Raw genomic sequence first — 27,234 nt, 5'->3', positions numbered from 1 at the left:
AAACCCTGGGGGTTGGGTAGGCTAAATTTTAGCCAGCCTCATTTTTAACGACCTAGATGTCACCTAGCTTCGACTGGACTTGTCCTCCAATCAAATAAAAGTAAGCCCAGGATGGGGGCAGAAAACCTTCTGTCACCATAGGAAAAAGCACAGCAAAGTTCCAAAGATGAGCCAGAGAAAATCTTTCATGAAACATGACTATCTTCCTTCCACGTTATACAGCTAGCTCCATTCATGACTAGCCTAAAATGTGGTTTCTTTGTCATACACTGTTGCCTATTGTCCCATAATTGCAATTTTTGTTTCTTAAATATTGTTTGAGCCTATATAACGGCTTGTCTCATGAGGAAGAGAACACTGGAATAGGTAAGACTTTCTTGCTATAGCAAGCTCAAATTGTGTCAGACAGTATTTATTGTTCATCTGCCACAGAGTGTTGCTTGCAACAGGCTCCCCTTTCTATATCATATGTCTGTCCATTTCCCTCCAGGCTCCACTTTCCATGTCTTACTTCTGTCTGTTCCCCTCCAGCCTCACATTTCCCTGTCTTTTCATGGTCTGTTCCTCTCCAGACATCACTTTCCATGTCTTACCTCTATCTGATCCACTCCAGGCTCCCCTATCCATGTATTACTTCAGTCTGTTCCCCTCCAGCCTCCACTTTCGATGTCTTTCATCTCTCAGTTCCACTGCAGGCTGTGCTTTCCGTGTTTTATTTTGTCTGTTCTCCTCCAGGCTCCCCTTTCCATATCCTACCTCTGGCTGGTCCCCAGAATACTCCACTTCCATGTTTTACCTCTGTCTATATTCCTCCAGGCTCCACTTTCCATGTCTGAATTCTGTCTCTTCCCCTCCAGGTTCCAGTTTCCATGTCATACCTCTGTCTCTTCACCTACAAATTCCACTGTCCATGTCTTACCTCTGTCTGTTCCCCTTCAGGCGCCCCTTTCCATGTCTTACCTCTCTCTGTTCGCTTCCAGGCTCCCCTTCCCATGTCTGAATTCTGTGTGTTCCCCTCCCGGCTTCTCTTTCCATGTCTTACTTCTCTGTCTGTACGCTCTAGGCTCTGAATTTCTATGTCTTATATCTCTATGCTCCCGTTAAGGCGCCCCTCCATGTCTTACCTCTGTGTCTGTTCCCCTACCTGCTACACTTTCCATGTCTTACATCTGTCTGTTCCACTCCAGGCTCTGCTTTCCATGACTTACTTTTGTCTGTTCTCCTTCAGGCTCCCCTTTACCTCTGTCTGGTCCCCTCCAGGCTCCACTTCCATGTTTTACCTCTGTCTGTTCTACTCCAGGCTCCTCTTTCCACGTCTGAATTCTGTCTGTTTGCCTCCAGCCTTCCATTTCCCCTCTTACATCTGTCTGTTCCCCTCCAGGCTAACCTTTCCACGTCTTACCTCTGTTTCTCTTCCCCTACCTGCTAAACTTTCCATGTCTTATGTCTGTCTGTCCCCCCCCCCAGGCTCTGCTATCTATGTCATCCTTTTGTCTACTCTCTTCTATGCTCCCCTTTCTATGTCTTACCTCTCTCTGTTCCCCTCCAGGCTCCACTTTCCATGTCTTACTTCACTGTCTGTTCCCTTCCAAGCTCACCTTTCCATGTCTGAATTCTCAGTCTGTTTCCTTCCAGCCTCCCCTTTCCATGTCTTACCTCTGTCTGTTCCCCTCCCGGCCCCATTCTCCATGTCTTACTTCTGTTCCCCCCTAGCCTCCCATTTCCCTGTCTTTCCTCTGTCTGTTCCCATCCAGGCTCTGCTTTCCATGTCTTACTTCTGTCTCTTCCCCTCCAGGCGCCCCTTTCTGTGTGTTACTTCTGACTCTTCCCATCGAGGATCCTCTTTCCATGTCTTACTTCTGTCTGTTTTACCCCTCCCATTTCCCTGTATTCCCTCTGTCTGTTTCCCTCCAGGCTCCACTTTCCATGTCTTTCATCTGTGTCTTCCCCTCCAGCCTCCAATTTCCCTGTCTTTCCTCTGATGTTCCAATCCAGGCACCAAATCCAAGTCCTACCTCTGTCTGTTCCTTCCAGGCTCCATTTTCCATGTCTTACCTCTTCTTACCAGGGTCCACTTTCCATGTCTGTCTTCTCTGTCTCTTCCCCTTCAACCTCCCCTTTCCATGTTTTTCCTCTCTCTATTCTACTTCAGGCTCCCCTTTCCATGACTTCCTTCTTTCTCTTCCACTCCAGGATCCCCTTTCCATGTCTTACTTCTCTCTGTTTCTTCCACCCTCCCATTTCCCTGTTTTACCTCTGTCTGTTCCACTCCAGGCTCCCCTTCAATGGCTTATCTCTGTCTGTTCCCATCCCCTTTCCTCCTGGCGCCTTTTTCCATGTCTTACTTCTGTCTCTTCCCTTCCAGGATCCCATTTCCTTGTCTTACCACTGTCTGCTCCCTTGCAGGCTCCCTTTTCCATGTCTGACTTTTGTCGATTTTCCTCAAGGCTCCCCATTCCATGTCTTACCTCTGTCTGTTCCCCTATAGGGTCCACTTTCCATATCTTACTTCTCTGTCTGTTTCTGTCCAGCCTCCCATTTTCATGTCCTTCTTCTCTTTCTTCCCTTCCTGCCTCCCATTTCCATGTCTTACCTCTGTCTGTTCCCCTCTGTGCTCCTCTTTCCATGCCCTAAATCTGTCTGTTCCCCTCCAGGCTCCATTTTCCATGACTTATTTCTGTCTGTTCCCCTCCAGTCTCTCATTTCCATGTCTGACTTCTGTGTGTTCCCCTCCAGGCTCTGCTTTCCATGTCTTCCTTTTGTCTGTTCTCCTCCAGGCTCCCGTTTCCATGTCTTACCTCTAGTCCCATACAGGCTTCCCTTTCCATGCCTTATTTCTGTCTCTTCCCCTCCAGCCTCCACTTTCGATGTCTTTCATCTCTATTTCCACTCAAGTCTTATCTTTCCATGTTTTACTTCTTTCTGTTCCCCATCCATGCTCCACTTTCCATGTCTTATTTCTATGTCTGTTACTCTCCAGGCTCCAAGTTCAATGTCTTACTTCTATGTCACTTCCCCTCCAGCCTCTCCTTTCTATGTCTGACTTGTGTCTGTTCAACTCCAGCCTCCAATTTTTCTGTCTTTCCTCTGTCCGATCCCCTTGAGGTTCTACTTTCCATGCCTTACTTCTGTCTGATCCCCTCCAGTCTCCACTTTCCATGTCTTGTTTCTGTCTGTTCCTCTCTAGCCTCCCATTTCCCTGCTTTTCCTCTGTTTGTTCCACTCCAGGATCCTCTTTCAATTTCTTACCTCTGTCTGTTTTCCTCCAGGCTCCCTGTTCCATGTATTACCTCTGTCTCTTCCCCACCAGGCGCTCCTTTCAATGTCTGACTTCTGTCTGTTCCCTCCAGGCTCCACTTTTTCATGTCTTAGTTCTTTGTCTGCTCCCCTCCAAGTTCCACTTTCCATGTGTTACTTCTGTCTGTTCCCCTTTAACCTCCCATTTCTCTGTCTTTCCTCTGTCTGTTCCCCTCCAGGCTCTGCTTTCAATGTCTTACTTTCTTCTGTTCTCCTTCAAGCTCCCATTTCCATGTCTTACTTCTGTCTTTTCCCCTCCAGGCTCCCCTTTCCATGCCTTACTTCTGTCTGTTCCTCTCCAGGCTCCACTTTCTGTTCCTCTCCAGGCTCCACTTTCCATGTCTTACCTCTGTCTGTTTTCCTCCAGGGTCCTTTTCCAAGTCTCACTTCTGTCTGTTAAACTGGAGCCTCCTATTTCCCTTCTTTCCGACGTATGTTCCCCTGCATGCTCCCATTTGCATGTCTTACTTCTGTCTGTTTCCCTCCAGCCTCCCACTTCCCTGTCTTTCCTCTGTCTGTTCCTTTGCATGCTCCAATTTCATTGTCTTATGTCTGTGTCTTCCCCTCCAGTCTCCAATTTCCCTGTCTTTCCTCTGTCTGTTCCAATCCAGGTATCACTATCCATGTCTTACCTCTCTCTGTCAGTTCCCCTCCAGGCTCCCGTTGCCATGTCTTATGTGTGTCTGTTCCCCTCCAGCCTCTCATTTCCCTGTCTTACTTCTGTCTCTTCCCCTCCAGGCTCCACTTTCCATGTCTTACTTCACTGTCTGTTCCCATCCAAGCTCACCTTTCCATGTCTGAATTCTCAGTCTGTTTCCTTCCAGCCTCCCCTTTCCATGACTTACTTGTCTGTTACCCTGAAGGCTCCACTTTCTGTGTCTTACTTCTCAGTGTGTTCCCCTCCGTGTTCATATTTCCATGTCTTACGAGTGTCTGTTCCCCTCCAAGCTACACTTTCCATGTCTTACTTCTCTGTATCTTCCTTTCCAGGCTCCCCTTTCCATGACTGATGTCTCTGTTAAATTCCAGGATCCTCTTTCCATGTCTTACCTTTGTGTTTTCCCCTCCAGCCTCTGCTTTCCATGTTTTACTTTTGACTGTTCTCCTCCAGGCTCACATTTCCATGTCTTACCTCTGTCTGGTCCATTATAGGCTCCACTTTCGATGTCTTTCATCTCTCTGTTCCACTCCAGGCTTTCCCCCTTTTCCTCTGTCTGTTCCAATCCAGGCTCCCTGTTCAATGTTTTACCTCTGTCTGTTCCCCTCTATGCTCTACTTTTCATGCCTTATTTCTCTGTCTTTTCCCCTCCAGCCTCCTATTTCTGTGTCTTTCTTCTGTCTGTTTCCCTCCAGGTTCTGCTTTCCGTGTCTTACTTCTGTCTGTTCCCCTCCTGAATTGCTCTCCTTATCTTATCTCTCCCAGTTTCCCTCCAGGCTCTCCTTTCCATGTCTTACTTCTGTTCCCCTCCAGGCTCCAGTTCCAAGTCTTACCTCTGTCTGTTCCCTTCCAGGCTACCCTTTCCATATTTGACTTCTGTCTGTTTTCCTCTAGGCTCCTCTTTCCACGTCTTACTTCTCTGTCTCTGAGCTCCAGGCTCCAAATTTCTATGCCTTACATCTGTCTCTTCCCCTCCAGGCTCCATTATCCATGTCTTATATCTGTCTTTTCCTTTCCAGACTCCCATTTCCATGTCTTTCCTCTCTCTGTTCCACTTTAGGCTCCTCTTTTCATGTCTTAATTCTCTGTCTCTTCCGTTCCAGCCTCCAGTTTCCATGTAGGACCTCTGTTTGCTTCCCCTCCAGCCTCCATTTTCCATATCTTTCGTGTCTCTCTTCTACCCCACGCTTCCCTTTCCATGTCTTACTTCAGTCTGTTCCCCTAGAAACTCCACTTTCCGTGTCTTAGCTCTCTGTCAGTACCCTCCAGGCTCCAAATTTCTATGTCTTATATCTGTGTGTTCTCCTCCAGGCTCCCCTTTCCACGTCTTACCTGTGTCTGTTCCCCTCCCTGCTACTCTTTCCATGTCTTACTTCTGTGTGTTCCCCTCAAGGCTCTGCTTGCCAGGTCTTACTTTTGTCTTTTCTCCTCCAGGCTCCACTTTCCATGTCTTACCTCTATCTGTTCCCCACTTTCCATCTCTTACTTCTATCTGTTCCCATACAAGCTCCTCTTTCCATTTCCTAATTCTGTCTGTTCCCCTCCAGCCTCCACGTTCCATGTCTTACTTCTGTCTGTTTCCCTCCAGGCTTGACTTTCCATATTTTACTTCTGTCGATTCACTCCATTCTTCCATATCCCTGTCTTTCCTCTGTCTGTTCCACTCCAAGTTCCCCTTTCCCTGTCTTAGTTCTGTCTGTTCCCATCCTGACTCCACTTTCCATGCCTTACTTCTCTATCTGTTCTGCTCCAGGCTACAGTTTCCATGTGTTACCTCTGCCTGTTTCCCTACAGGCTCCCCTTTCAATGTCTGACTTCTTTCTCTGTTCCCCTCCAGCCTCTTCTTTGCATGGCTTTCCTTTGTTCCACTCCAGGTTCCAGTTTCCATGTCTTACCTATGTCTGTTCCCTCCAGGCTCTACTTTCCATGTCTGATTACTCTGTCTGTTTCCTTACAGGTTCCATTTTCCATGTCTTACTTCTCTCTGTTTCCCTCTAGGCTTCCTTTCTCTTACTCCTATCTGTTCCCCTCCAGGCTCCACTTTCCATGTATTTCTTCTGTCTGTTCCCATCCAGCTACCAATTTTCCTCTCCTTCTTGTGTCTGTTCTCCACCAGGCTCTCCTTTCCATGTCTTACCTCTGTCTGTTCTCCTCCAGACTCCCCTTTTTATTTCTTACTTCTGTCTGTTCCCCTCCCAGCTCCACTTTCCATATCTTACTTCTGTTTGTTCCCTCAAGGCTCAATTTTCCATGTCTTACTTCTTTCTGTTCTTCTCCAGACTTCACCACCATGTCTTACTTATATGTCACTTCTCCTGCAGCCTCCCCTTTCCATGTCTGAGTACTAACTGTTCCCCTCAAGCTTCCCATTTTCTTATTCTTCCTCTGTCTGTTCACCTCCATTCTCCCATTTCCATGTCTTACTTCTTTCTCTGTTCCCCTCCAGGCTCCAGTTTCCATGTCTTACCTCTGTCTGTTCCCCTCCATCCTCCCCTTTCCATGTCTGACTTCTGTCTGTTCCCCTCCATCCTCCCATTTTCCTCTTTCCTCTGTCTGTTCCCCTCCTGGCACCTTTTTCCAAGACTTACTTCTATCTCTTCCCTTCCAGGATCCCATTTCCTTGACTTACCACTGTCTGTTCCCCACCAGCCTCCACTTTCTATGTCTTACTTCTATCTGTTCCTCATCAAGGTCTGCTTTCCCCATCTTACTTCTGTCTGTTCCCTTCCAACCTCCCATTTCCCTGTCTTTCCTTTGTCTGTTCCCCTCCTGGCTCCACTTTCCATGTCTTACTTTTGTCTGTTGCCCTCCAGGGTCCACTTTCCATGCTTTACCTCTCTCTGTTCCACTCCAGGCTCATCTTTCCATGTCTGACTTCTGACTGTTCCCTTCCAACCTCCCAATTCCCTCTCTTTCCTCTGTTTGTTCCCCTCCATGCTCCTATTTCCATGTCTTACTTTTGTCTGTTCTCATCCAGGCTATGTTTTCCATGGCTTACCACTGTCTGTTTGCTTCCAGGCTCCCCTGTCCATGTTTTACTACTGTATGTTCTCCTTCAGGCTCCCCTTTCTATGTCTAACCTCTGTCTGTTCCCTTCCAGCCTCAACTTTCCATGTCTTTCCTCTGTCTGCTCCCCTCCAGTCTCACCTTTTCATGTCTTTCCTCTGTCTCTTCCCTTCAAGGCTCTGCTTTCCTTGTCTTACTTCAGTTTGTTCCCCTCCAGGCTCTACTTTCCATGTCTTACCTCTGTTCCATTCCTGGCACTTTTTTTTTTATCATGATTACTTCTGTCTCTTCCTTTCCAGGATCCCATTTCCCTGTCTTTCCACTGTCTCCTCCCTTACAGGCTCCCTTTTCCATGTCTGACTTCTGTCTATTTCTCTCTAGGTTCCCCGTTCCATGTCTGACTTCTGTCCCCCTCCAGCCTCTGATTTCCCTGTCTTTCCTTTGTCTCTTTCCCTCCAGGTTCCACTTTCCATACCTTACTTCAGTTTGTTCCCCTCCAGGCTCTTAGTTCCATGTCTGACCTCTCTCTGTTCCCCTCCAGCCTCCCATTTCCCTCTCTTTCCTCTGTCTGTTCCCCTCCAGCCTCCCATTTCCCTCTTTCCTCTCTCTGTTCCCCTCCAGCCTCCCATTTCCCTCTCTTTCCTCTCTCTGTTCCCCTCCAGCCTCCCATTTCCCTCTCTTTCCTCTCTCTGTTCCCCTCCATGCTCCCATTTTCATGTTTTACTTCTGTCTTTCCCCCAAAAGGCTCCAATTTCTATGTCTTACCTCTGTGTCTGTTCCCTCCATACTCCACTTTCCATGCCTTACCTCTGTCTGTTTTCCTCAAGGCTCTACTTTCCGTGTCTTACTCCTCTGTTCTCTTCCTCTCCAAGCTCCCCTTTCTATGTCTGACTTCTCTGTCTGTTCCACTCCTGACTCCCCTTTCCATGTCCTCCTTGTGTCTGTTCCCCTCCAGCCTCTGATTTCCCTGTCTTTCCTCTGTCTGTTCTTCTACAGACTCCACTTTCCATGTCTTACTTTTGTCTCTTCCCCTCCAGGCTCCCATTTTCATGTCTTCTCTGTTCCCCTCCAGCTTCCACTTTCCATGACTGACTTATGTCTGTTCCCCTCCAGCCTCCAATATCCCTCTCCTTCCTCTATCTGTTCCCCTCCATGCTCCCATTTCCATGTCTTATATCTGTCTGTTCCTCTCCAGGCTCCCCTTTCAATGTCTTACCTCTGTCTTTTTCCCCTCCAGGCTCTGCTTTCCAAGACTTACTTTTGTCTGCCTTCCTCCAGGCTCCCCTATGTGTTAACTCTGTCTCTTCCCCTCCAGGCTCCACTTTCCATGTCTTAACTCTCTCTGGTCCTCTGCAGGCTCTGCTTTCCATGTCCTATTTCTGTCTGTTCTGCTCCAGGCTCCCCACTCCGTGTCTTACCTCTGTCCGTTCCCATCCCTGTTACACTTTCCATGTCTTACATCTGTCTATTAGCCTCCTGGCTCTGCTTTCCATGTCTTACTTTTGTCTGTTCTCTTCCAGGCTCCATTTTTCCATGTCTTTCCTCTGACTCTTCCCCTCCAGGCTCCACTTTCCATGTCTTACTTCTGTCAGTTCACTTCTTGCCTCCCATTTCCCTGTCTTTCCTCTGTCTGTTCCCTTCCAGGCTCCACTTTCCACGTTTGACTTCTGTCTGTTTTCCCTGATGATCCTTTTCCATGTCTTACTTCTCTGTCTGTAAGCTCCAGGCTCCAAATTTCTATATCTTACATCTCTCTGTTTTCCTCCAGGCTCCCCTTTCCATGTCTTACCTCTGTGTCTGTTCCCCTACCTGCTACCCTTTCAATGTTTTAATCTGTCTTTTCTGCTCCAGGTTATGCTTTCCATGTCTTACTTCTGTCTGCTCCTCTCCAGGCCCCATGTTCCATGTCTTGCTTTGGTCTGTTCCCTTCCAGGCTCCACTTTCCATGTCTTACTTCTGTCTGTTCCCCTCCCATTTCCCTGTCTTTCCTCTGACTCTTCCACTGCAGGCTCTGCTTTCAATGTCTTACCTCTGTTTGTTCTCCTTCAGGATCCACTTTCCATGTCTTACTTCTGTCTTGTCCCCTCCAGGCTACACTTTCCAAGTCTTAAGTCTGTTTGTTCTCCTCTAGCCTCCCATTTCCCTGTCTTTCCACTGTCTGTTCCCATCCAGGCTCTGCTTTCCATGTCTTACTTCGATGTCTGTACCCTTTAGGCTCCAAATTTCAATGTCTTACCTCCGTCTCTTCTCCTCCAGCCTATTCTTTTCATGTCTGATTTCTGTCTGTCTGTTCCCCTCCAGCCTCCCATTTCCCTCTTTTTCCTCTGTCTTTTCCCCTTTATGCTCCCATTTCCATGTCTTAATTCTGTCTGTTCTCGGGGAGCCCCTTTCCATGTCTCACTTTTGTCTGTTCCCCTCCAGGAGACCCTTTTCTTGTTTTACCTCTGTCTGTTCCCTTCTAGGTTCCCCTTTCCATGACTGATTTCTGTCTGTTCCCCTCCAGCCTCCCATTTCCCCGTCTTTCTTCTGTCTTTCCCCCCTCATGCTCCCATTTCCATGTCTTACTTTTTTGTTCTCCTCCAGGCTCCCCTTTCAATGTCTTCTCTGTCTCTTCCCCTCTCTTCTCCACCTTCCATGTCTTACTTCTCTGTCTGTTCCCCTACAGGCTCCACTTTCCATGTTTTAGTTCCCTGTGTGTTCCTCTCCAGGTTCCCCTTTCATGCCTTACTTCTGTTTCTTCCCCTCCAGCCTCCGATTTCCCTGTCTTTCCTGTCTATTCCTCTCCAGGCTCCCCTTTCCATGTCTTACTTGTGTCTGTTCCCCTCCAGCCTCTGATTTCCAGGTCTTTCCTCTCTCTGTTTTTTTTTTCCAGGCTCCCCTTTCCATGTCTGACTTCTTATTGTTCACCTCCAGGCTCCAGTTTCCATGTCTTACCTCTGTCTCTCCCTGTCAAGGTTCCACTTTCCATGTCTTATTTCTCTGTATGTTCCCTTCCAGGCTCTCCTTTCCATTTCTGATTACTGTGTCTGTTCCTCTCCAGCCTCCTATTTCCATGGCTTTCCTCTGTGTGTTTCAATCCAGACTCCACTTTCCATGTCTTACTTCTGGCTGTTCCTCTCCAGCCTCCTATTTCCATGTCTTTCCTCTCTCTGTGTTCCCTTCCTGGCTCCCCTTTCCATGTCTTACCTCTGTCTGTTCCCCTCAGGCTCCATTTTCCATGTCTTATTTCTCTTTCTTTTCCCCTTCAGGCTCGTTTCCATGTCTTACCTCTGTCTGTTCCCCTCCTCCAGGGTCTACTTTCCATGTCTTACTTCCCTGTTTCTTCCTCTCCAGGCTCCCCTTTCCATATCTGATTTCTCTATCTGTTACCCTCTATCTTCCCCTTTCCATGTCTTACTTCTGTCTGTTCCCCTCCAGGCTCCCCTTTCCATGTATTTCCTCCCCTTTCCTATCCTCCTCCTCTTTTTGCATATATATGTTCCCTGATCCCTCTCCCTTTGTCCCCCTTTTTTAGCCTTATCTCTCCTGCTCCTCTCTTGTTACCATCAAAGACCCTGAAGACACCCAAGATCACGGGCCACGTTTGTGTCTTACTGCCATACTGGGCCATACTGCTGCTGGGGGCAATTGTCACATCCAGACCCAGCTGCTGCTAAGTTACATGTTGGGTTCCATGGTCCTACCAAGGCTGGGCGTTCTGACCTCAAGTCTGGGTCCTACATTGCCACTAATGGTCACATAGAAACCCAGGGTTGGGGATGCAACCTGAGGCCTTGGTGGTGACCTGAGACCATACTGCTGCAAGAACCATTCCTATCTCCACCTAGAGCCAGGTATGCAAATGAGAGTTGGCCTTGCAAGTGTGTCTGTGCAGCATGTGTGTGACTTCAGAGGAGAAAGAGGGCACCAGCTTCCCTGAAACTAGAGTTATAGAAGGTAATGAAATATTGCATGGTTGCTGGGAACTGAACCCCTAACCCAGATTCTTTGCATGAGAAACAAATGCTCTTAACTGCTAAGCCATCTTTCCAGCCCTAATCATGACAATTAAAAGCATGACTGGCATTGTTTTGAATGACTTTAATTGTTTATGTGTGTTCTCTAACCAGTCCATTTAACTTATGCCATTCTTCAGGCTTCCTGAAGGCCACCATCTCATACTGGTAACAAAACCTGAACATAAACTGCCTTCCAAGCCCTGGCTTCCCAGAGCATGTTAGGAGGACCCCAGAGGAATCCTCAAATCCTTACCTGCAACCAATGTGCACCAGAACCCACATTGCTTCTCTGTCTCTCTGTCTCTGTCTCTCTCTCTTTCTCTCTCATGGTTTGCAGGTCTGACTAAAAAGGCTATGCAGATGCCTAATTGTTGGCTCCCCCACTTTTATTCTGGAGCTATTCTCTGAACAGAGTAGGAAGCTTTCTAGACCACATGTTTTCCGGCTCTGACCATCTACACTTGTTTTAGCATCTCTTGAGGTAGTAGGTAGCCGAATCTAGTCTCATGGGGCTTTCAGAGTGGGGCCTAATACTTTGGTAACAGGACACCTCCAGTCTCAAAGACCTGTGAGCATAATGGAGTAATGCATTAAGTGTTTTCCTGAGCCTCTTTACTGTCTCCTTTTGTGGCCACCACTGACTGACCATCTCTTGAAGTGAGGAGCTGTGGGCCGGATTCCCGGCCGCCCTACTCCCACATGCTTAGCTTTACACCCGAAATAACAACACACAAATTGTATTCTTTTAAATACTGCCTGGCCCATTATTTCCAGCCTCTTACTCACTTCTTGATTAACCCATATCTAATAATCTGTGTAGCACCACGAAGTGGTGTCTTACCGGGAAGTTTCTAGCTTACGTCCATCTTGGGCTGGAGCTTCATCGCGTCTGTCTCCTCTCTCAGGAGAGGCACAGTAGTCTGTCTCACTTAGGAGAGGCGTGGCATCTTACTGATCCTTCTACCTCACTTCCTCTTCCTGTTCTGTCTACTCCACCCACCTAAGGGGCGGTCTATCAAATGGGCCAGGCAGTTTCTTTATTAATTATCCAATGAAATCATCAGATAGATAGAAGACACACCTACATCATTTCCCCTTTTTCTGTTTAAACAAAAAAGAAAAGCTTTCACTTTAACATAGTAAAATTACATATAACAAAACAGTTATCATGCAAAAATTACAGTTACAATATTTATATCTACTTTATCTTTTATCATAACAAAGGAAAACAACTATAACTATCTATCTATTCTTCAGCTCCATCAAAGACTCCAGAAGAACACAATATTACCTAAGTAAATAAGAAATATGCAATTTCCATATAACTCTAGAAATGATAGAGACATCTCGCTGCCTGGACAGTCACCCAAAGTTCTTTTGTATTGTTGGGGCATCTATCTTCGGCCTATAGGCCCACAGTATCCAGCAGAGTTTCCCGTGAAGCAGGAAATTTCAAAGACAGTTCAGTCACTATCTGCTGTGTCCTGCAGAATGTCTCGCAGACTCTTTCATGAATCAGGAACCCAAAGAGATCATCTCACCTCTAGGCAAGTTCAGCAGTCCTCTCTCTGAGGGTTCTCTGTGTTCAGTTTATGCAATAGTCCAGGCAAGAGCAGTTTCTTGCCCAAATGGCTAACAAACTCCATAAGTAGCCTCTTCGATGCCCATCTTCCTCTTTAAGTAGATTGGTGCTGCCAGGAGCTGACGTGTCTCATTGTCATGAAAAGCCTTAAGTTATTAAAACATCTAAAATGCGATATTCTGTAGTCTTTGAAAGATATGAAGAATGCCTATGTAACTTAAATATATCTCTATATAGCTAGAAAATCTAACATAACTACAGGTTTTACTAATATTGATAACTATCCATTAACAACCTATATACATTACATTTTTAAATGAACTACACAATCACAATACATTAATCAGTATCAGAAATACACATACATATAACAAAATTTACCTTAAATTTAAATCACTAAAGCAAAATCCATATCAATGCAAATTATTCATCTCCATATCATATCCCCCTTTAAATGTAAAAAAAACATTTATAAACAATATTTGGGAACATGGGCGCAGTTATTTCTCTCCAAACTGCTTCCTGCTGAATGGGGGCGCTGTTAATCAGATCTTCATGGTGTAACATGTGCCAGGTTCATCTCAGTCATCAGTTGGGTGAAGTAATTTTCTGAAGGTGTTCACTGCAACCTTTCAGGAGGGCGTGGTCTATCATACCATATTGGGATAGATGCAATCCATAGGGTCTTATTTTCTGTAAAAACAAAAGAAGAATCTCTTTTCCAAAGTATTATATCCTTAGATCCAAATTCTGAAGTCAAGGTATTTTCAAAATATCTATCTTGGATTAGTTCAGCAGCATTTATAAACAAATATCTTTTAGCAGCTGTTGCTTCTTCCTCAGCATTCAAACAATTCAAAGAAAGCATAATCGTATACAGCATCAAGATTCTTTGTGTATTTTCCATCTTTGTACGGCTTTATTTTAACCTCTATTTCGTTTATTTTTACTTTTATTTTTTATTTTTTGACAAGTTCTCTGTATATCTTTGACCTGGAATAACTCTGCAGACCAGGCTGTCCTTGAACTCTCAGAGATCTACTTGCCTCTGCTTCCCCAATGCTGGGATTAAACGTGTATGCAACCACACCTTGAACTCACAGAGATTTGTCTGTCACTGCCTCCCAGGCATTGGGATTAAAGGTGTGTGCTATCACACCCAACTGCTTCCTTTTTTCCTTAAGAACTTTAACTTTTAGTCTGCATATATTTCCAACACATTGTAAACCATTTTGACTTTTCTTCGACTTTGAATCTTTCTTTTATTGTATATCTCTCTTTTTCTGATTATATGAGTCTTTAATTTACCAAACAATATCGGTAGGACTAGAGCCGTGTCTTTGACAGCTAGATCCAGCCCATTCCTTAGCTTTCCAGACTCATGGCAGCGGTACCAGCTGTACCCATGTTTATCACCACAACTCTGTGGCAGTTCAAGGTCCCTGCCAGCAAGCAAGCTGCAATAGTGTTAAACAACACTCAAAAGCTCCATAGTCAGGACCGGCTGCTTGAAAGAGTCAGAGTTTGCCCTGGTAGGATGACCCAGAAAGCCGGCATTTTAAAACAGCACAGCTTTTTTCCTGCTATGGCTGAAAACTGAAAAGCTTTTCATCAACACCATTTAAGTGTTTTGTGGCAGGACCTCTTAATGAGCTGCAGGGTTTTGCAGCTGAAGCTGAGTCAGGAAGCCTCTCTTAGATGAGAGCGCTTGCTCAGACCCGAGAAATTGCTGTTATCAAGAAAACATGCTTTACTCTAGTCTTTCCCAAGCTTTCTCAGGCTTTCTGTGGATTCAGTTATCCACGTTGGGCGCCGTTCTGTAGTGGGGAGCAGATGGGCTGCGTTCCTGCTGCCCTGGCTCCTGCACGGCTACCTTTACACGCGAAATAACAACACACAAACTATATTCTTTTAAACACTGCCTGGCCCATTATTTTCAGCCTCTTATTCACATCTTGACTAACGCATATCGAATAATCTGTGTAGCACCACGAAGTGGTGTCTTACCGGGAAGTTTCTAGCTTACGTCCATCTTGGGCTGGAGCTTCATCGCGTCTGTCTCCTCTCTCAGGAGAGGCACAGTAGTCTGTCTCACTTAGGAGAGGCGTGGCATCTTACTGATCCTTCTACCTCACTTCCTCTTCCTGTTCTGTCTACTCCACCCACCTAAGGGGCGGTCTATCAAATGGGCCAGGCAGTTTCTTTATTAATTATCCAATGAAATCATCAGATAGATAGAAGACACACCTACATCAATCTCTAAAAGAATTACAGCCTATATGTGTTACCGAAGAACATGTGGGGAGATAGTAAGGCTATGCTCAAAACATTGAGACAAACTTGTATTAAAGTATAATAAGGCCTGCTAGTATCCTTGTCTGTGCCCTGTCCTTTCCCCTTCACTGATCTTCCATCTATAACTTTCTTTAAACAGATCTTCTTTATTAGGGCAATTCTGTTATTAATTTACAATTTTAATTTAAAATATTTTATTAGAAAATGTTGCTAAGCTGCATTAAGTAATTAAGAATCCTACATATCCCTGTTGCTCACCTTCATCAATATAATAATACCCCAAATACCCTGGAAATGTAACAGGATGCTGGAGTTAAGAAGAGACATCTAAACAAAAAGCAGACTGCTTATTATCAAGCATTTCAAGCAACTCCTAAGGAAAAAAAATGCAGTGTAGCTTGTTTAGAAGAAACATGTAAATGCATGTGTAATCTGAAACCTTGAAAATGTCACTTTCTATGGGGTGTAAAGAGATGGTCACATACAAAAAATGTCAATTTAAACTAGGCTATGAAATATGCTATTATATAACATGCAAAATGCTATTGCACTATTGGGGCCAATAAGCAGGAATCTAGGCAGCCTTATCTAAATGTAGAAACCAGACTCCTACTTAAAATAAAATCCTTATCATTTCCAACCCATTACTCTGTTCAGCAATGCCACTCATTTTCCTTAGGTCAGCACACGTAGAATTGAATTATGAAGAAGATAAATACCATATTAAAGGCAGTAGTTAGCATTTGTAGAACAAAAGGTAGAATTCAGCTTTAGTTCAATCCTTTTTTTCTAGGTGTGCTGATAGATTGGATGATGAGCACATGGATATAATAGTATACATACATTTTTGCAGGTTCGGAACTTTTTATAATTAAAGAGGAAATTTAAAAGAACTCTGTCTTTAATATGGTATTTATCTTCTTCATAATTCTTTCTGAATGTTATGTTTGTACATAAATACATATATTTGTACACACATACATATGTACATATACATATATAGAAGGATGCAATTAGCGTTCAGAAAGAATTATGAAGATAAGCAGCATATAAAGGAAATTCACACAGACACACACACACGTGTGCATGCGCCTTTCACCACAAACATGATAAAGTTATCGTTTTACATTTCCCCTGTTTTTCCCTTTATCTGTATTTTATGACCACCACCCAATCTTTGTTCCTTTGTGACGGGGCAGGTATTGCAAAGGTTTCTCCATCTTGTATTCTTGCTGAGGTTATGTTAGGTTTAACTAGAATTTGATTTCCTTGATGGAGAATCCCATAGAAAATTTCCCAACTCTGTTCGAGAAAACTGAAATCAAGAAACCCCAGATAACTTAGTTTCCATTAAACTGCCTGCATGTGCAGAACCTTCTCCAGGTAGCTGCTTATCTCAACTTCTGTTAAGGTACTTGCTTGTGTAAAGCGTCCCTGCTGGAGCTGCAAAATGAGATACCAGGATGTAGCTTTTTGCCCTTAAAACTTCTTTTTCTAAATATTCAGGGATACACGTGGGTCCCGGTATGCCTGGGTGTCACAGTTGCTTCAAATTAAGACTTCAGTTGGCTATAAACTGTGTCTGAATGGTTATGACCGGGTGGGCTCCCCATCATACCTTAATGAGTGATGGAGGACTCTCATTGGCTAATAAAGAAACTGCCTGGCCCATTTGATTGGCCAGCCCTTAGGTGGGCGGAGTAGACAGAACAGAATGCTGGGAAGGGAAGTTAATAAATCACCATGCCTCTGCTCTCTGAGCCAGACCGCCATGCCTCTCTTCAGGGAGACAGATGCAATGAAGCCAGCCACAAGGTCAGACGTGCTGAATCTTTCCCGGTAAGACACCATTCGTGGTGTTACACAGATTATTAGAAATGGGTTAGTCAAGATGTGAGTAAGAGGCTGAAACTAATGGGCCAGGCAGTGTTTAAAAGAATACAGTTTGTGTGTTGTTATTTCTGGGGCTGAGCTAGTCAGGCGGCCAGGAGCCTGGCGGAACGAAAAGCAGGCTGGCCTGCAGCCCCTCACTACAAATGAGTTCAATGGTGTCCTGCACAGAGATGTGCTGCAGAAGCCCCTCTTAGACTCCATGGGTGTGACCTAAGAATATTTACAAATAGAATGCTAGGATGAAATAATACTGGATAAAGGTGGACCCTCAATTCACTCACTGACACCCTGATAAAGAACAAACCTAGAGACAGAGATCCAAAGAAAAATACTACACAAGGATGGAGAAAAATATCAGAAGGATGGATTTGCAGCTCAACAGTTGTTAGCAAAAATTGGTGTCAACCTCCAGGAGACAGCATAGAGGAAAGGACAAGCTTCTCTCTCAGCTTCCCCAGAAGGAATAACTCTGCTAACAACTTTATTGTAGATTTACAGTGGTAAGAACTATGAGCAAATGAACTATTGTTCAAAGCTACACAGTTCGTGCTTTTGTTGCAGCTGCCTTGGGAAATAAGTGCATTCTTTCATGAACTCTGTCTTCGCTGGTGGCAAGCAACTTATACCAGCAAAGGAAGATGTGATGGATTGAACTCCTTGCCTTATGGCAGTAAGGAAGCAAAAATATAAGAGGCCAGAAGGGTCCTGATATCTCCTTTAAGGGCACATCCCCAAAGTACTAACATCTTTCCAAAAAATGTTCCCACTTACTTCTTACTTACATCTGGAGCTAAGGAAGGCTTGTTCTACCAAGTCTTTCCCCTACTGCAGCAAGCCAGTGGTACTCTGAGGGTCAGGTGCTCAGAAGTATTAGAGGACTTAGGAATTCTTGCCTGAAGGTCTGCCTTAAGGATCTCGGATTCAGTAAGTCTGGAGTAGAGTCTGAGAATGTATACTTAGCAAGTTTTCAGCTGCTGCTGCTGGTGGTTCAGAGTGACCCATCAGTATTATTTAGTATCCTGATAAGCTAATTGCTTTTCTTTTTCAAAATGGGGCAAAACCGAATAGCTTTTTAAAAATGTGAATTAACATTAACATAAAAGGACTGTAATTAATGCAAGTCAAACTTTTATTTTTAACATGAACAAACATAGCCTTATTTATCTATAAAAGGTTACTGTGTGATCAGATGTCTGTTGATGACATCGGCATAATAAACTTTAGAACAAAATCAGTTGTCTAGACTACTAAAACTGAGAAAACAAGTAAAAACCATTTCCTCTTCCTCCATCCATTTCTTTCTTCTGGGCTTTGCAACTGTAGGAGGAAGTAAGAGACAAGCAATATTTGTATCCCTTTAAAAGGCACTGCTGACTTCCAATTCTATGAATTGCCATTGTCTCTCAACAAGTAAAAACTAAAACACTTCCTTTCTGTTCTTCCCTAACCAATCTTTAGTTATCAGAGTTCCCATAAGTTTGATAGCTTCTGTAATCTGGTCCTATCAACCTCACTATCCTACTGTCAATCACTGTAAAGGCCTGTTTTGTCTTTCTCTTTATTGCTTCTCAGAGCACAAAACTTTATATGTTTATATATCAGCCCTGCATACTCCTTAGGCCCCCAGCTACTTAGATGTTACCTCTTTAAAATGAGATTTTCATCTCTTTAAAACTCTCATTTAGCTGGGTGGTGGTGGCACACGCCTTTAATCCCAGCACTCGGGAGGCAGAGGCAGACGGATCACTGTGAGTTCGAGACCAGCCTGGTCTACAAGAGCTAGTTCCAGGACAGGCTCCAAAGCCACAGAGAAACCGTCTCGAAAAACCAAAAATAAAATAAAATAAAATAAAATAAAACTCTCATTGGCTCAGCATTGCCTGCTCTTCCAAAGGTCCTGAGTTCAATTCCCAGCAACCACATGGTGGCTCACAGCCATCTGTAATGAGGTCTGGTGCCCTCTTCTGTCCTGCAGGCATACACACAGACAGAATATTGTATACATAATAAATAAATAAATATAAAATATTTTAAGCTAAAATTGAATCAAAAGTTTAAATCAAAAATTAAATTTGAAAAAGATTTTTTTAATACAAAATTTCATCTTTTTAAAGCCAGACCTAGAAATGGGAAAATTCAGAAAGACAAAAAGAGTCAAAGATGAACACAGGAAATATAATGCCTAATTCCCAATTCAGTAAAAACTGTATGTATTTTTTAGTTTTATGTCATTTAAGATAGTAAAATCAAAATCAAAACTAGGCTGAGAATTTACAAATGAATCGTAAGATGCGATTTCACTTGAAACACTTAAATTTTTTTCCAACTTTTATCAGCACCATAAGAACAACAGACAGAATTTCTCTTCATTTTCTTTTACTACCAAGTCTAAAATTTCCCATCCATAGTAAGCAATCTCTTAGTTAGTCTAAAGTACTTGCATCTACAAACAACTGACTCCTGCTTAACATATGAGCGCATTATGGATGGTAAACTATTTTAGTTTAATCTTAAATAAATTTAATATTTCATTTAATATTTAATAATATGAATATTTAACAACTGTTTTGTTTGCCAAAAACATATTTCAAAAACCATGAAGCTCTTAGTCCCAGAGCTATGTTAGGAATGGTTAGTGGGAGCAGCCAGTACCTGTGTTCCTAAGGCAGGGAGTCCTCTGTGGAGTCCAGGTCCTCTTTCAACTCCCCTTCCAGTTTTGCAGTTTCATCTCCTTCCTCTTCCTTCTCCTGGGCAGCTTCAGCAGCTTCTTCGTCAGCATCTTCACACTCACATTCAATTGGCTCTTCCGATTCTACTGGTATAGACACCAGGAAATTACGCTCACGGAAGAAATTAAACACATTAAACCTGATTATATTCTTCCTTAGTTTACAGTCAAGAACACCTGGAGAACATAAACATGAACAAGAGAGAACAATTTAGCAACATGTCTATGTCCCAACATGTCTTCATCCTAAAATAAATATGCATGTTGACAGCTTTTCCTGTATACATTATTCATAACCCATGGGACAGAAGGGTATCAAAATCTCCAGTCTGTATTTTTTGTATTTTTAGCAGAATATAACCAACAAAGTACTAATCTGTCTAAAAAAATAAATAAAAAACCACTGGCATCTACTTTTCAGACTCTACTATTATTCAACAAGGTTAGGCAAGCTCTCGACACGGCCTGCATTTGAGAAAGATGCTCCAACAGAGGCAAAGAACTTCACTACCACTTTGTTCTTCCTGGTTACCTAGGGCTACATAAGCCCCTGTTGGCTGGATTCCAGGATCCTCAGATACCTAGCCTTATCTGAATTCAGCTTTGTCTGCCCACAGCTCTGACTTTCCCATTCTGCTCTTTTCCTTGCCTCCTAGATGGGACCTCCCTTTAAAGAGGAGGGTGGAAGAGAAAAAGAAGAGGACTTGGAGAGGGGATGGGAAGGAGAGAGTGAAGGGAGGAGGGAGAGGGGAAGAAGGGAAGAAGGGAGATGGAAGACGGAGGGAAACAAAAGGGGAAAAGGGAAGGGAGAAATGGGAGGAGGGAGTACCACTGGAAAGGGGGATCCAGAGGGGAAAGGGGATGTGGATGAAGATAGAGGGGAATGGGAGAGGAAAGGGTGAAAAAGAAAGAGGAGTGAGAAAGGAAAAGCAGAGGAGAGAGGGAAGGGAGGAAATGGGTGATGAACAGGGGAGATGGAGCATAAGGGAAGTGGGTGACAGAAGGGAAGAAGGATCAGAGAGTAACAAGGAAGTGGAGAGAGGGAAAGGAGGAGAGGAGACATACACAGAAGGAGGCATGAAGTAGGTAAGGGAATGAGGCAGGAGGAGGGGAACAGGCAGTAGGAAAAACAAAGTGGGGCAAGGGATGGGAGAGGAAAGGGAAGAGGGGGAAGAGAGACAGCAAAGGGAACAGGAAAGGGAGGGGAGCATAGAGGGAGAGGGGATGATTGATGGATGGGGAAAGGGGATGGAAAGGACAAATATGGAGGTGTAAGAAGAGGAGGGGGAATAAGGAGAGGTAAGGAAGATGTGAAGGAGAGCCGAGAGTGGGAGAGGGGAGGAGCAAAGAGGAGGAGAGGCAGGAAGTAGAAGCACAGATAGAGAGGGAAGCAGGACATCAGAGAGGGGGAGGGAAGAGAGGGGGTGAAGGACAGAGAAAAGGAGGAGAGGCAGCAAGAAAGTAGAGATGTAAGGAGGAAGGAGCAGTAAGTGAGGGAGCAGGGAGGGAAAGATGGAAAAGAGGGAAGGGTGGAAAAAAGGAATGAGTCTAGGGGAGAGGCAGGAGGTGGAGGGCAGGAAGAGAGAAGAGCAGAGGTGGGGGAGGGATGGGGAGAGAAAAAGGAAGAGGGCTTAATAAATTGGAGTGGTAAGATGGGACAGGGAGCAGAGGCAGGAAGGGAGCACAAGGAGGGGGAGGGGAAGGTAAGAGGGAGAGTGGAGTGAGGGAATTGACAGGGGAGGAGGAGATGATAGAAAAGGAAAAGAAAAGAGGCAGAGAGCAGGGTGGTGAGGAAATCAGGGTAGTAGGGAGAGGGAGGGAGATGGGACGGGGAGAGGGATAGGGGCAAAGGACTTAGGAGATAAGAGAAGCAGGAAGGGGCAGGGAAATCAGGGTAGTATGGAGTGGGAGGGAGATAGGAAGAGGAGAGGGATAAGGGTAAAGGAATTAGGAGACAAGAGAAGCAAGAAGGGGGCAGGGAAACAGGTGAGTGAAGGGAGGGAAGTGAAGAAGCAAAATGTGGAAAAGAAAGGCAAGAAGAGGGGAGCAGGGAGAGATAAGGCACAGAAAAGGGAGCCATGAGAGAGAGGGCTCAGGGAGCAGAAGTGTGTAAAAAAGGGGGAGATGGGAGCCAGGGGAGGAAAGGCATGGAAAGAGGGAGCAGGGGGAGGGAGGGAGCAGGAAAAAAAAGGGGGCAAAAATGAAGGCAGGGAGGGGACAAGAAAGGGGCTAAAAGGGGTACAGGTAGAAGAGATGAAGGAAAGGAAGGCCCAAAAGGGAAGCAGGGGAGTGAGAGATCAGGGAGAGGTAAGGAAGGGAAATCACTAACAGGGGAGCTGGGAAGGGAGCTGAACAGCACAAAAAAGGGGAGTATGGAGGGGAGAGGCTCTGGGGAATAAAGGCCGAAAAAGGGAGAGCAGGGAGGGGGAGGGGAACTGGGGATTAAAGTGCAAAAATGGAAGCATGGAAGGGGAGGGGATCTGGAAGAACTAAGGTATGAAAACTGGACGAGGGAGGGGAGGGAGCAGGGAGAAGAAAGGCTGGAAAAGAGGAGCAGGAAGGTTAAGGGGAACTGGGAGAGGAACTATGCAAAAAGATGAGCAGGAAGGGGGAGGGAAGAAGGAAGAGTTGAGACAGGAAAAGGGGATCAGGGAGGGGGTGAGAGTAGGGATTGGAATGGGAGCACAGGGATAAAAGGCAGGAAAAGAGGAAGAGGTAAGGGGATGGGTGCTGGAGAGGAAAGGCACAAAAAAAAGGGGAGCAGGGAGGGGATGTTAGGAGGTAGAAAAGGAAGCTAAAATGGAAGGAGGACAGAGCAGGGAGAGAAAAGGCTCAAAAAGGGGAGCAGTGATGGGGAGGGGAGCTGGGAAAAAGAGAGGGACAAAAAGGTGCAAAAATGGGAGCAAGAAGGGGGTGGGGAGCAGAGGAGAAAGTCACAAAAAAAGGGAGCAGGGAAGGGGATAGGAGGATGGAAAGAGAGGTGGGACACACAGAGGGGGAGCTGTGGGGGAGGGAGCGGAGAAAGGAAAGGCACAAAAGGCAACAGTTGGGGGATGAGGTTTGGAGAAAAAGGGCACAAGAAGTGGAGCAGGGTGGTATGGGGGCCAGGAGGAGAAATGCCGAAAAGGGGGAGCAGGCAGGGCGTTGGGGGAGAAAGAAGAAAGACAGAAAAAGAGGTACAGGTAGGGGGATGGGGGCAGGGAAAAGAAAGGCACAAAAAAGTGGAACAGGCAGGGGGAAGGGTGCAGGGGTAAAAACCACGCAAAAAGGGGAGCAGGTGGGGGATGGGGCTTGGAGAAGAAAGATGCAAAAATGGGATTGAAGAGGAGGATGGGGTAAGGGAGAAGGTGCAAAAATGGGAGAATGCAGGAGGAAGGGGCAGAGAGAAGAAAGGCACAAAAAGGGTAGTAGGCACAGGTTGGGTCAGGGAGAAGAAATGGAGGAAAAAGGGAGCAGGTAGGGGGATGGGGAGGGAGAAAAAAGGCAGGGGGATGGGTGTTGGAAGATGAAAGGTGTAAAAATGGGGCAGGGAGGGGGATGGGTGCAGGGAGAAGAAAGGGACAAAAAGGAGAGCAGGTGCAAGGGCAGGGGCAGAGAAAAGAAAGTTGCAAAAAGAGGAGCAAACACGGGGATGGGGGCAGGGATAAGGAAGGCATAAAAGGGTGGGGCTTGGAGAAGAAAGGGGTAAAAATGGGAGCATACAGGGGGATGGGGCAGGGAGAAGAAAGAAACTAAAATGCGGAGCGGGGAGGGGGATGGGCAGGGAAAAAAGGCGCGAGGAGGGGAAGCAGGCAGGGGGATGGGTGCAGCGGTAAGGAAGACACAAAAGGGGGAGATGCTAGGAGGATGGGGTAAGGTAGAAGAAAGTTGCAAAAAGGGGAGCAGGCAGGGGGATGGGGCAGGGAGAAGAAAGGAACTAAAATGCGGAGCGGGGAGGGGGATGGCGAGGGAAAAAGGCGCGAGAAGGGGATGCAGGCAGGGGGATGGGGACAGGGAGAAGAAAGGGACAAAAGGGAGAGCAGGTGCAAGGGCGGGGACAGAGAAAAGAAAGTTGCAAAGAGAGGAACAAACACAGGGATGGGGGCAGGGATAAGGAAGGGATAAAAAGGTGGGGGAGGGTGGGGCTTGGAGAAGAAGGGCAAAAAGGGGAGCTGGGAGGATGGGGGAAGGGAGAAGGGAGAAGGAGGGTACGGGAAAGGGGGGCAGACAAGGATGGGAGCAAGGATAAGGAAGGCATAAAAGAGTAGGGAGGGTGGGGCTTGGAGGAGAAAAGAGCAAAAAGGGGAGGTGGGGGAGGATGGGGGAAGGGAGAAGGCGGGTGCAGATAAAGGGGGCAGTCAGGGGATGGGGGCAGGGAGAAGAAAGGTACAAAAAGGGGAGCAGGGCAGGGAGAAGAAAGGGACAAAAGGGGAAAAAGTCAGGGAGATATGGCAAGGAGAAGAAAGAGGAAAGAGGGGAACAGCGAGGGGGATGGGGGCTTGGAGAAGAAAGGCAGAAAAAAGGGAGAGGAGAGGGGGATGGTTCAGGGAGAAGAAAGAAACTAAAAAACGGGAGCAGGGAGGGGGATGGGTGCGGGAAGATGAAAGGTGCAAAAATGGGGGCAGGGAGGAGGATGGGGCAGGAAGAAGAAAGGTGCAAAAAGGGGAGATGCTAGGAGGATGGGGGAAGGAGAAGAAAGTTGTGAAAAGTGGAGCAGGCAGGGGGATGGGGCAGGCAGAAGAAAGGCGCGAAAAGGGGGGCAGGAGCAGGTGCAAGGGCGGGGGCAGGGAGAAGAAAGTTGCAAAAAGGGAGCAGTCGGGGATGGGGGCAGGGAGAAGAAAAATACAAAATGGGTACAGGGAGCTGGATGGTAGCAGGGAGAACAAGCTAAAATGACAGGGGGAGGGAGCTGGGAGAGGGATGGTAAGAAAAGGCTAGTATGGAGGGGGATGGGTGCAGGGAGTGGAAAGTTGCTTAAGGGGTGCAGGGAAGGAAGCTGAGTAGATAGAGCAAAGGTGCATAAAGGGAAGGTGGGGGTGCAGCTTGAGGAATGGGAGGAGGATGGTAGCTGAGTGGAGAGGGGGAGGGTTAAGAGTCAGGAATGGTACTGAGAAATGAGCCCAACTCTGATGTGGTGTTTACTCTGGATGTGGTTAAGAAAACACCCAACCTGAATCCAGATTAAGGGCCATGGGTAACTTACAGGTAAAGGTTGCTAAGTCAATGAGGAAGGTAGCTCTGGCACCCTCTTCCATGCGCACCTCATCTTCTGCCCTGTATTCCTCTGCCTCCTCCATCTGGTTCTCCAATTCTTCCTGGTCCTCATCCTCCATGTCATCATCCATGTCTTCATCCTCAGTGTCCTCATCCTCCTCATAGGTAGGGGACAAAAGCCTGCTTTGCTTGGCTATCCAGGCCACATCTCTCTCATACTCCTCCTCATAAATGGCATTTACGATGAACTGGAACGCCAGAAAACCTGCTGTGGCAGCAATGAAGATCAACCCTGCCAAAGACACCAGGATTTCTTCCAGGGAGTACCGCTCCAGTAAACGGCATCTATTTCCATCTCGTTTACCATCTTAGCCACTAGGGCCTCGGTCTGGCTTTTTGTTACCAAACATGGCACAAAAGAAACCAGCAAGAAGCTAACCTAAGTGAAGATAACTCCTGCGAGTCACAGGACGGCAGTTCGGCAGTTCACTTCTTAGATCTGTACAGGTTTATGCGGTTGAAACATTGCATGCTGGGAGAGAGGAAAGTAGGACCTCCCTCCTAGGAAGATTTCTAAGTGCTCAGAGAGATGGTGGAGAGGGCGGAGACAGCGGAGAGGGTGGAGACAGCAGAGAGGGCAGAGTGGGCGGAGTGAACTGGAGAGGGTGAACCAGGGAGAACAGAGTAAACAGGAACTACTTTCTCAGGTGGGAGGGTACAAAGCAGGAAGGAAAAGATATGCTAGAGCTGTAAGCGGGACTTGCAAAAATGTTCCGTTAGAACGTTAAGCTCATTGGCTGAGAAATAAGCCTCCACAAAGTTCACATACCCAAAGAGTGATCAGGATCTTCACACTTCTGGTGTTTTAGGAGCTAAGAGTTCGTTTTATTCTCCCATGACAATAGAACTGCTGTTTATTGTTTCTGTATACCAGGTTCTTTTGTACAGACACTGGGGTACTCAAGTCACTTTTGGACATCTTGTAGCAGGAAGGATACAGGCTTTTAACATGAGGAAACAGCTATATATTACTAACAGTCCCCAAACTTCATACCCCAAAGAGAATGACTATAATGATTGTTCTGTCTCTTTAACAGACAAGCCACGCCCATTCTTTTCCATCTTGCAGCCTTAGAGCCCCACTCTTCCTCTTCCTGTCCCCTCTCCCGGAGAGGCTGCTAACTTTCTCTCTCTCTCCCTCTCTTCCCCCTCTCCCCCTTATCCCCTTTTTCCTTCCCCTCCATAATCCACCTAATAAATGTTTAACTTTATTCTGTATGGTACGTTTATCCGTCTCTTTTGCCCGCTGGCCGCTGATCTGCCGCGTGGTCTCGTGCGCTGTCCCTGCTCCAGACTGGCTGCTTTCAGGACCCGGCAGCTTGCAGCAAACCCATCTGCATGGTATGACTATCTGTCTGCCCCTTGCCCACCTGCTGCCCACATGGCTAGCTGCTTATGGATGCCCAGGAGACCAGCCACCTTTGGAGACCTGCTGCGTGGTGCGGCCCTGTTCCCGGCACTGGCTGCTCATGGACGCACTGCCCCCTCTGCTCTCCGGACCTGCTGCCCCCTGCCTGCCGGGCAGCTGCAAATCCATTTCATTGGTGCTGTGAGAGGCTCCTGAACCAGGTTTTCGTCCTACTCCCACCACCGGCTTCCAGGCTTTGATTGGTGAGTCTCCCCCATTCTGCTATGGTTGCTTCCCTTCACTAAAATTGTGTTTGGACTGACCCGGGGTCAGTCATCCAGCTCTAGCACTGCAAACTCTGTGCGGTGCATTCAACTGGGGACCCAGGGTCCCTCAGATTCTTTATCTTTTTTTCCATTTCTTCTCTTTTCTTTTTTTCTCTCACTGTAAAAGGGCATTAGGAGCGGCCTCTGGCCTCTCTGGCTTCTGAGTCACCCTGACCAGATTCAGCCAGGCCATAGCACCCCACCTGGGGTCAGGGGACGCCCAGCCCATGGGTCCCTGCGGTATTCATGCTGATTCACACCCCGCCACAGTCAAGAGACGTCTCACAGTGTGCCTAGGTGTGTTTTGTGGGTTTTCACAATTTCAGCTATGGATAGCAACCATCCATGTCCGTCCCCCGGCTTTTTCAGTTCTAACCGTAGCATGGTGCAGTTTTATTCAGTTCCAGCCTTTTGCTCCCCACTGCAGCTTGTGACATAGCGGCTCAGCCACAGGGCGGATCACACCTCTAGGTCTCTCTTATTAAGCTTAAAATCCTTACAGCTCAAAAATGGTGGCTCTTTCATACAGCTTGTGATTGCTGCCATTTTGATTGGGGTCAGGTGACTTCGCAGCCATCTTGGCTGACAGCCAGGTCAGGTGACCAAGTTCCATTTTTACTGAGATATTCCCTGTCTTGTACTCCAGTGTTAACTTTGTTACATGGATGACCTTACCACCAAGCCAGGTCAGGTGACCAGGTTCTCCCATCTTTACTGAAGTATATACCCTTGTGTCCTGGTTTATGTTTTGTGAAGTGGCATGCCTTTGGTAGGGCCTACCAAGAGCTTCTACTTTGCCCAATTCTTGTTCACTCTATGTATTTGTGTTTGTACATGTAACTTAAATACA

General features: G+C 46.2%; 1 protein-coding gene and 1 non-coding gene across 2 annotated transcripts; both read right to left on the bottom strand.

The window, feature by feature from the left end:
• Nucleotides 1-312: 312 nt before the first annotated feature.
• Nucleotides 313-442, bottom strand: LOC119805633. The gene has a single exon (XR_005283948.1). It is a non-coding gene; the product is annotated as a small nucleolar RNA SNORA28 (small nucleolar RNA).
• An 18,947-nt stretch (nucleotides 443-19,389) lies between these two features.
• On the bottom strand, nucleotides 19,390-25,060 carry LOC119804368 (tumor rejection antigen P815A-like). The gene is given in 2 exon segments (XM_038315802.1): nucleotides 19,390-19,634; nucleotides 24,640-25,060. Coding segments are annotated over 2 exon segments (666 nt in total).
• Nucleotides 25,061-27,234: the final 2,174 nt, after the last annotated feature.

This window comes from Arvicola amphibius, chromosome X, assembly GCF_903992535.2.
Source record: "Arvicola amphibius chromosome X, mArvAmp1.2, whole genome shotgun sequence".
In the NCBI taxonomy this organism is placed as follows: Eukaryota; Metazoa; Chordata; class Mammalia; order Rodentia; family Cricetidae; genus Arvicola; species Arvicola amphibius.
This window is presented reverse-complemented; position numbering and strand designations above follow the sequence as displayed.